General features: G+C 30.8%; 1 protein-coding gene across 13 annotated transcripts in view; it reads left to right on the forward strand.

The window, feature by feature from the left end:
• The window catches only part of LOC100329046 (otoferlin), a 317927-nt gene that overhangs the window by 281529 nt on the left and 24974 nt on the right, over positions 1–11424 (forward strand). For 12 of the 13 annotated variants that reach the window (XM_085492720.1, XM_085492731.1, XM_085492725.1 and 9 more), the window contains one exon: positions 6246–9240. The exons of the other annotated variant lie outside the window; for it this stretch is intronic. In XM_085492720.1, coding sequence (XP_085348846.1) covers positions 6246–6426 — 181 coding nt within the window. In that variant the 3' untranslated portion in view covers positions 6427–9240. Of the gene's footprint in view, positions 1–6245; positions 9241–11424 lie in introns of those variants that run through there. 13 annotated transcript variants of the gene reach the window in all.

An 11424-nucleotide genomic window follows, 5' to 3' on the forward strand; every position in this document is an offset into this window, starting at 1 on the left:
TCCATATTAGTAGGCTGTATACTAAAGAAATGTCCATATTAGTAGGCTGTATACTAAAGAAATGTCCATATTAGTAGGCTGTATACTAAAGAAATGTCCATATTAGTAGGCTAGATACTAAAGAAATGTCCATATTAGTAGGCTAGATACTAAAGAATGTCCATATTAGTAGGCTGTATACTAAAGAAATGTCCATATTAGTAGGCTAGATACTAAAGAAATGTCCATATTAGTAGGCTGTATACTAAAGAAATGTCCATATTAGTTAGCTAGATACTAAATAAATGTCCATATTAGTAGGCTAGATACTAAAGAAATGTCCATATTAGTAGGCTAGATACTAAAGAATGTCCATATTAGTAGGCTAGATACTAAAGAAATGTCCATATTAGTAGGCTAGATACTAAAGAATGTCCATATTAGTAGGCTGTATACTAAAGAAATGTCCATATTAGTAGGCTAGATACTAAAGAAATGTCCATATTAGTAGGCTGTATACTAAAGAAATGTCCATATTAGTTAGCTAGATACTAAATAAATGTCCATATTAGTAGGCTAGATACTAAAGAAATGTCCATATTAGTAGGCTAGATACTAAAGAATGTCCATATTAGTAGGCTAGATACTAAAGAAATGTCCATATTAGTAGGCTAGATACTAAAGAATGTCCATATTAGTAGGCTAGATACTAAAGAAATGTCCATATTAGTAGGCTAGATACTAAAGAATGTCCATATTAGTAGGCTAGATACTAAAGAAATGTCCATATTAGTAGGCTAGATACTAAAGAAATGTCCATATTAGTGGGCTGTATACTAAAGAAATGTCCATATTAGTAGGCTAGATACTAAAGAAATGTCCATATTAGTAGGCTGTATACTAAAGAAATGTCCATATTAGTAGGCTAGATACTAAAGAAATGTCCATATTAGTAGGCTAGATACTAAAGAAATGTCCATATTAGTAGGCTGTATACTAAAGAAATGTCCATATTAGTAGGCTAGATACTAAAGAAATGTCCATATTAGTAGGCTGTATACTAAAGAAATGTCCATATTAGTAGGCTAGATACTAAAGAAATGTCCATATTAGTAGGCTAGATACTAAAGAATGTCCATATTAGTAGGCTGTATACTAAAGAAATGTCCATATTAGTAGGCTAGATACTAAAGAAATGTCCATATTAGTAGGCTAGATACTAAAGAATGTCCATATTAGTAGGCTGTATACTAAAGAAATGTCCATATTAGTAGGCTAGATACTAAAGAAATTGAATACCAAGATGTTAGAAATCTTTCTTCAAAATGATTGTCTTATTATAATGACTTGTTTACAAGTTTTCTCTAAATATGCTGTACTAATACTGTATATGTTCTTTTAGTTCACACTGCCTGCCACTCACAACACAAACTTGGTGAAAGCTCTCATGAAAGTTTGGTAGCATGGTTGCCTGTGGAGCTCACACACATGTCTTACATAAAATTAATATATTAACATTTGAGCTTTTATCTGTACTGATTCTGCTGTATCTTTTTTCTTTTTGTTCCTAGCCGTCCAAACACCTATTTCCTGTACTTACTGACCCCTCTGAAAGCCATGCTATTCCTGGTTTGCTATTTTCGATGCATCATCTGTAAAATTGTATCAGTTTTTTTTTTTTTATGTTTAGTTATTTTGTTTATATACAGTATGCCAGGATATACTGTTAAAAAAATGTTTGGAGTTTGATAGGGTTTGTAGAAAGACTTAAGTAACAGCATACTTGAATGAAAACAAAGAGGTCTTCATTTTTTAAATTCCCTGTGGTGCATACAATTTTAGTTTAGTTAAGGAGTATCTGAGGTAATATTTAGAGGTCTTAACAGTTAACAGGTGTTATATCTATTAGGTTAAGGAGTTGTCAATAATTTTCAATATACTATGGTGTATTAAATATCTAAGGTTGTAGGTTGAGGAGTGCACATTATCACTAGTAGGTTAAGGGGTACTATATATTTAGAGTAGCAGGTTAGGGAGTCTAAAATATTATTATGGTAATAACTGTAAGTAACTAGACTAATGGCACTTCAATGTTGACACTCATTAGATTGTGATAAAGACAAGTTTCTGCTCAAACATAACAGGTTTGATTTTATAATTTTAATATTGTCAGCCATTTCTAAACTTTTTAATAATAATTGTTTTTTAGTACATATTGTGCATGGGTATTATTGGTTTATAATATATAGTGGTTAATAAATAATATACTTTATTAAACAGCCTGGGTCTAAAAGAACTCAGCTTCCACACACCATGTTCACTCAGTCATTAGGACATTTGAGAATCTTCCGGTGTAATAAGGTTTCTTGTTTATTATGATGAGCTGTTCTAATGATCTTATCACTTCTCTCTTCATTCAGATAAAACAGTAATTTGAATAATTTTAATCTTTCTGTCGACATGAATGTGCCTGTATGATATGTTCAAATGTTTCCTCTCAATACACTGTACTAACATCATACATTCTTACTGCTCACTGCTTCTCACTCACACCACTGTCATTTTCACATATTTATTAAATCACGGTTATGTGACATTCATGGTAACCACAGTATATGATATCCCACAGTATTGCATGGGACACTGTATGCATGATGTATGGGTGCTCTATGCATGTAATTACATTTCACTGTTATAACAAGTGCATGCTGATATTACGTTTCTGTCTTGTTCTTTCTTCTACAGTCGTCCAGATACTTCTTTTATCTGGTTCTTGAGTCCTCTGAAGGCTATACGCTACATTCTATGGCGTAACTATCGATTTGTCATCCTGAAAGCATTCATCTTTGCTCTACTGACTGCAATTCTTGTACTCTTCATCTACTCTATGCCTGGCTACACTGTCAAGAAAATGTTTGGAGCTTAACCTCTCTCTCACTTTCATATCACTTTAAGTACCTTAGCTTGCTCAGAATTAAAACCAATTAAGACAGATTCAGAAAACCTGGAAAACTTATGCAAATGATTGTAATACTGTTTACATGTGTGGTAATATACACTGTGTTAAGGGGTCTATTACATGTGTGTTAATATACACTGTGTTAAAGGGTATTTTGCATATGTTTTGATATACACTGTGTTAAGGGGTCTATTACATGTGTATTAATATACACTGTGTTAAGATGTATTTTGCATGTGTTTTGATATACACTGTGTTATGGGGTCTATTACATGTGTGGTAATATACACTGTGTTAAGGGGGTCCGTTACATGTGTGTTAATATACACTGTTTAAGGGGTCTATTACACATGTGTTAATATGCACTGTGTTAAGGAGTCCTAACTACTAATAAAGAATCAACACAATTATGGCTAAACTGGACTGTCATTTGCTATATAACTATATTTATTTTACTGTTATCAATATTTTTTGCATTATATATAAAGCTACATTATCTGTATATTTTTGTGATATTATTTTGGCTGTTATGTACATTGAATTCTAGAAACTTTATGGTTGATCAATCATGGGTTGAACGAAAGCAATATGCCCATACTCTATCTCTACATCTGAAACGTTACCTCCAATTTTAAATTTCAACTGTCCTTTGACACATACATCACATTGATTGTTTCATACATTAACACAGTGACTCATATTGCATGCTGATGACATTGATGAAAGTACAAATGACATCACAGGATACAAATGACATTATAAAATACTAATGATATCAAAGAATATAATGACATCACATAGTGCCAGTGACATCACAAAATGCTAATGACATCACAGAATACCTATGACATCACGTTATGCCAGTGACATCACAGAATACTAATGACATCACAAAGGATCAGTGACATCATAAATGCAAATAATATGATAGAATAATATGATAGAATGATTTGGCTTCTGAAAATCAAGTATTTATTTATAGTATTTATAGAAGTATTGATCAGCCATAAAATTAGTTTGAATTTATGATTACTCATTCATAAATGAAATGGTTGTATTGATAATAATAATCATTTAGATAATGTAGTTGTTACATTCTTGAAATGAAAATATGTAAATTACCATGCATCATGTATTAATAATCATTTATATCATTTTATATCATTTTGCAATCAATTTTTTACTATTAGAACAAAATGTATCTATTGCTTTTTTTAATACTTTGGTAGTTCTGTAGATTTTTTTGACAAATTGCTGTTTCAAACAATTATTTTTGAATTGTATTTTAACTTTTCTGTAAATTTTGCCAGCTATGGTTTTAATATTGTATCCACTGTGATGGTAATTTAGGAACAAACTAATACGCTTACACTTTCACTACCATTGCATGTGTTTGTAACCTGCCATGTAAAGTAGTCCCGGAAATGAAGAACAAACCAATACGTTGACCATTTCACTACCATTTTCAGTGTAACTTTCCATGCAAAGTAGTCCTATAAGTTAAGAACAAATCAGTACACTGATCCAATCACTATTATTGTCAATGTTTGTGACTTTCCATGCAAAGCATTTTTTTTTCACATAATTGTTTCCATCCAAATCTTCATTAAAATAGAAGAACATAAAACAAAATGTGAAAATGTTTACAATACATTTGTTCTTGGTGAGGTAAGGATTATTTGTGTAGGCTTAGGCAAACAAATAGATTCAAAGTGTGATCATTTATAACTGATCTTTTGCCATATTTGCTTACACTGAAAATTTATCATTATAATTGTTAGCATTAGATTAGTTCTGAAGAAAATAATAATTATATTAATTAATGATTTATTGAGACTATATTCTATTCAAAGCAATATATATATAATGTATATATGTATAATAGTTGAACTTTAGATTCAAACCTAACCTACCCATCACTAAATGAAATGATCCAAATAGTGACTACAGAGGGCCAGTGATGAAAGAGGTCGATATGTGAATATTTTTACTACATGTATTGAAAATTGTTTTAAGTTGTGATTAGAAAATGTGTGTTTATGCAAAAACATAATGATATCGGATGATACTATATTGCTTTTATGTCATCTGACATATGGTAGTAAAGAATTAGTGATCAATATTTTCTCAAAAAATTCCTTATGACAAATTGTACGGCAATTAATAACTGCCTTTCTGCCATATATTATAAATTACACAGATCACAGTATGCATGTATTGCAGTGATGACACTGTTAATCAAGTGCATTTCTGGAGATACTGATGTATTAAAGCGAGTTTGTATTTAGTGAATAAAGTAGTTGCAGTGTATCTCTGGTTAATTTATTATAGGGTCCGTGTTATACATTTATCTGGGGAATATTAATCACAAAAAATTTATGTACACATTGTTAGATTTCCATTGTAACATCTTAGTATATTGCCATGGATACTCTTATCTCTTTATGTATCTTCAGTTTCACATAAATCAACGGCAGACATTGTATGTCGTCATTTAGTTGAAGCTACATTCTAAAAATGTAGTGTGTATTGTTATGTTTTTGCATAAATCTACATATTTTAAGGGTCTCTATATAATTGTGTTTTGTGAATGTAATCGTGTGAAATAAACTAGAATGATGCATTATGGGAATGAGTTCTGCTGTGTATCCTTTTTTATTATGATGTGCGTCCTCTAAAACCAAGGTAATGTTCATTTGGTATATCAATCATCTCAGTCTCCGTAGCAACCACATCTCTATAAGTATCAGCTCAAACTTCACTTATTTTATTTAAAATAGAAACAAAAGATACTTTTTTTAATGAAATTAATCAAACATTTTTGACTTGTGAAGTATTAGTTGATACTGTTGTCAGATTAGTCTCTGCCAGACTGTATTCTACTCTGATTCATTACTCTTACATTATTTATTCATTCATTGTAAATTTACAAAATACATGTAAGGAAGTGTCATCTGGTATATCCTGGTGAGGGAATGCTGGGAAGGGATATGTACAACTCTTGAGAAGGGGGGGGGGGCTTCATGTTCATGTCATATACGATGTCCTTGTATTTAATAAAGCATGATCCATTACCATGTTAAATGCATAATCATTAAATATAGCAATGTTGTCATAGTAACCAGTAAATGTCATATGATTACTTACATTTGTCATTGGAACATCAGACTTCTCTATAATATTCATAATAATAATAATAATAATAAGACAAGTACTTGTATCATTGTCAAATTATATCCTATAAATTCACCTCATCACACTTGTTAATGTGTAACCTGTCGATAACACATTTTTGTTTTCTTTGCAGTCGACCGGATACATCATTCATGTGGTTCCTGAATCCGTTGAAGTCCTTAAAGTACATTATCTGTTATCGTTTTAAATGGCTCATCATTAAAGTCATCATACTTGCTTTGATAATAGCGTTAATAGTGCTCTTTCTCTACTCTATGCCAGGATACACCGTCAAGAAAATGTTTGGTGCCTGAGTTATGTGCAATTTCTCAAATTTACTTACTTTGTTTTTTGTTCAAATGAAACTCACAGTACAATTCTCTTAATTGTTCCAAATTAGCTAATGTTTCACTTATCTCATTTACATAATTGATTGCATTTAGAATATCTAATGAGCCTTTATAGTGGCCAATATCAAGTGTGGCCAAGATTGAGTTGTCTTTCCTGGCTCAAAGTCATTTACAAGTCTTACTTATTTATGTCTCAGTTCTTAGATAATCCTTGAATTATGTTGTGTATGTACATTTTGTAGGTTTGGTTGAAATGTACTATTTAGATATAATAATTATTGTATTATTTATTAACAATATTCATTTTGAATAACGAATATTATACCGGTATATGCAGTAAATCCAAAAAACTCCTATTTCTGATTTAATATTGAAAAGAACATTAAAGCTAACACAAAACCTGGCACTATTTAGTATTGTTTATGCTGTACATGCATATTATAATATTGAAATTGAACAACCTATTCATTAGCAATGGAGAATTAGGAAATGTAAACATAATGCAAATTTTGATACTTAGAGCATTTATACTGCTTCTCTACTTTACAATAATATTTACAATTAGATTTAAATATATGCAAACATTTGTTTACTTGTTATGTATATAATAGTGGTGACAAATTGTGTATATTGAATGTAATATTCAAAGTGGGTTTACCGTCTTATGGTTCCCATGACAACCATGTTATGAGATACTGCTCTGCAAAAGTATGGTGAATTTGTGGGAGATCAAAAATGCATATATTATATAAACCTAGAATTATCTTTTTCTTCCACAGTCTTTGATTTAAAATTACATCAATCTTGGACAATCTGCCCAGACTAATTAGATAGCATGAATGACTTTTATGACAGCTTCAATTTTAATCTAAAAAATATAAGAACTCATTCACAATAATAAGAATAATAAGATAATAAAATGATGGTTTATGGGATATACATGAAGATTCAACATTTGAAATCATGAACAATGCAAGATTCTACTAAATCACAAAACAAACATTTCTGGAAATACTGAATGCCAATAAGTGAGTCTGTAAGAACTAATTATAGTTTTAATCTTAAGATGTTTTGATATTTGCACAGTACGTATTATGTGGGTTCTATCGAACCTTTCCAAGTAATCACTGTTTTGTGTTATGGAAATCGGTTGATGCGCAAATGCAATAGAATATACATTGCATATCACCATGGAGACCAAAGTTGTATACCAACCCTGTGAAAGTTTTGTTTTTTGTTAAACAATGTATACAGGGTAGACTAATAACCAGTGAAATGAGGAATAACCATCTTTTAATAGCCATAGTATACATAGTATATATGAAAAATATGATCAGATGTAAAAAAACTTGAAAATTTTTTGTACATTTCATATTTTCATGCAGAAATGATATTCAGATAATTATAGATGTAAATTACAATATAATATTTAAAAAAAAAATTGTCATTATGGCAATACAGTATTGGACAGAGCTGACAATTCATAGTTAATGTGAATTAATTATTGTATGTTTGTGCTATTATGTACTGAGTGTATTATGGTATAGTGTTTTAAGATCTTTGATGTGGTTTTAAAAATTACAATTTATTATAAAATAACATTCTTAAGAGATAAGCAGATTGAATATCAGTTTAATAATCTATGCATGTCAGGTCAGCCAGGTCATAGGTCGGTCATGTCATAGGTCATACTCCTGTACTGCCAACTTGAGGTAGATTGCTATGGTAATTGAAAATAATGTATAAAAAATAAATATCAGTTTAATAAATCTATGCATGTCGGGTCAGCCTGGTCATGTCATAGGTCAGTCATGTCATAGGTCATACTTCTGTACTGCCAACTTAATGTAGATTGCTATGGTAATTGAAAATAATGTATAAAAAATAAATATCAGTTTATTAATCTATGCATGTCATGTCAGCCAAGTCATTGGTCGGTCATGTCATGTCATAAGTCATACTCCTGTACTGCCAACTAGAGGTAGATTGCTATGGTAATTGAAAATTTTGTATAAATCCATGCATGTCATAGGTCAGCCAGGTCATAGGTCAGTCATGTCATAGGTCACACTCCTGTACTGCCAACTTGATGTAGATTGCTTTGGTAATTGAAAATAATGTATAAAAAATAAATATCAGTTTAATAAATCTATGCATGTCAGGGCAGCCAAGTCATAGGCCGGTCATGTCATAGGTCATACATTTGTACTTCTGTACTGCCAACTTAATGTAGATTGCTATGGTAATTGAAAATAATGTATAAAAAATAAATATCAGTTTATTAATCTATGCATGTCAGGTCAGCCTGGTCATGTCAGGTCAGTCATGTCATAGGTCACACTCCTGTACTGCCAACTTGAGGTAGATTGATATGACTTGGTAATCCTGAAACAATTTATTGAAAATTAAGTATAAATCTAAATCTTAATAACGATAGGATTAACTCATTCTTTCTGATCTATGCAAATTCTGGTATTAGTGTTTGTCATTCCATAGCCCTTCCACAGGTCAGATTATTGTAATTAGATCTATAATTGTTTTCCTAGTACTTGTTACAAAACAGAGCTACTTCCTTTATGACAAGTCGATTAAAGCAATCACCAGTATTTCAACTAATGGTTTTTTTCTGTATATATATTTTAGCAGTTTTGTAAAAATGTAGTTATTAATAGTTTTTTTTTTATTTACTTAATGCCTAGTTGATTGTACTAAATTCTATGTATAGTGTACTTACTCTATTGGTTGTGCAATATATGGTAAATAAATCAAAATATACAATTTGTCTCTGAGTATATCATTCCAAGATCTTCTAGCCCCCCCCAACATGTTTGACCTCTCCCCTTTGTATGATAAATTTGAACTTAAACTCGCTACTGTTTAACCAATTTACAAGAAAGGTTCTCCCTATTTAGTAAGCAACTATAGACCAATTTCTATATTGCCAATCATCAGGAAAATTATTGAAAAAACTATTAACAAGCAATTATTTTTTTTTTCTTGACAAACATAAAATCATTACCAAATATCAGTATGGCTTCCGAAAAAAATATAGTACTAAGCTCGCACTAATTGACCTTATCTTTGACCTTGTTAGAACAATTGACGACGGCAACATAGTTTTTGGTGTATTTCTCGATCTAACTAATGCCTTTGATACAATCAATCATGAAATCTTACTACTCCAAGTTACTCAATTATGGCATCCGGGGTACTCCTCTAAATTGGTTTAAAGATTATCTATCTAACCGTAGACAATATGTTCATGTAGATGGTTATCATTCCTCGACCCTTCCTATCAATTATGGAGTTCCTCAAGGATCTGTCTTAGGTCCTATACTTTTTCTTTTATATATAAATGATATTTCTAAATTCTCTCCTTTCTTCCAATTTAAATTATTTGCTGACGACTCCAACTTGTTTCACACACTAACATCACATTCCATTCCTGTACCAGATATAGAGTACAATCTGTCTTTGGTTAACAAATGGTGTAATGATAACAAATTAACTGTCAACTCAAATAAAACTAGTTACTTGTTCTTTTCCTCGTCACATAAACGTGTAAATCATAACAATTTTATATGTATTGTACTTTATTACTAACATTTTATTGCTGTTCAACCAATGGAAATTATTTCTAAGGATGCAATAAATTCATTATTATTATTATTATTATTAACAATCAGCTTATCCATATGAATGATACCATTCTAAACAAAGTTGACGAAACAACGTATCTTGGCGTTGTTCTGGATAAATACCTCACTTGGGAACCACATGTTAAGCATGTTGTTAACAAAATATCATCGAATTAATCAGCAAGCTTCGCCACTATCTTCCAAAATTTGTGCTCATTGTATTGTATAATGCCCTTATTCTTCCGCATCTCTCATATGGCCTTGAAGTCTGGGGAAATACATTTCCCTCAACAATTACTCCAATTTATAAACAACAGAAGAGATTAACACGCATTATTCTATTCAAAGACCAATATACTCACAGCAAACCTCTGTTCTATTTATTAGGAATTCTTGATATTAATGATTTATTCAAATATCAGCTATGCACTTTTATTCATGACCTTCGGCATCAAAAATTCCCTCGTAATCTTTTAGACTATTTTTCGTTTCATTCCCACAACTATACCACTCGATCTGTAACAAATTCTGACTTTTCCCTTCCCAAAAAGAGAACAAATAAAGGTCTATATTAAATTGATTATAATGGTTCAAAACTATGGAATGCTCGACCCAGTCATTTGAAACTCATTAACAGCCAGGCAAGGTTCAAAAAAGAACTCAAAATGTATTTGTTTTCACTATAAGTTTGCAATTTTTGGTTGGTTAAATGATTGATTAATTGGTTAGTGATTGGTTGATCAAATTGTTATTTAGTTGGTTGGTTGATTGGCATATTGGGTAATTGATTGGTTGATTGATTAAATGGTTGGTTGATTAGCTGCTTAATTAGTTGATTGATTGGTTGGGTGGTTGGTTACTTGGTTGTTTGATTAATTAATTAATTGGTTGGATGGTTAATTGGTTGATTGATTGGATAATTGTTTGACTGGTTAATAAGTTGGTTGGTTGATTGGTTAGTTAGTTGGTTAATTGGTTGGGTGGTTAAATGCTTGATTGGTTAATTGATTAGTTTATTTATTTATTTATTTATTTTGGTGTGGTCCATGGAAATAGTCCTTATGGACTAGTCCAGTCCATGGCTCAGACTGTCAACTAGAAATTGACAATGTACTAGTAAAGGAAATTGATTAATTAATTATTTCCTTATTTATTTACTCTGTATTTCTATGTTTAGTTCTATGTATTATTTATTTACTGTTATAACTAGTCTTTCTAATATTTTTTGTAATAATCAATTGTGTTAGGTGAATACTACACCCTTGTATTTTTTTCCCATTGAAATAACTGTATACAGGGGAACAGACTTGTCTAGCATTATGAT

This window comes from Saccoglossus kowalevskii, chromosome 18, assembly GCF_978046115.1.
Source record: "Saccoglossus kowalevskii chromosome 18, keSacKowa6.1, whole genome shotgun sequence".
Lineage (NCBI taxonomy): Eukaryota > Metazoa > Hemichordata > Enteropneusta > Harrimaniidae > Saccoglossus > Saccoglossus kowalevskii.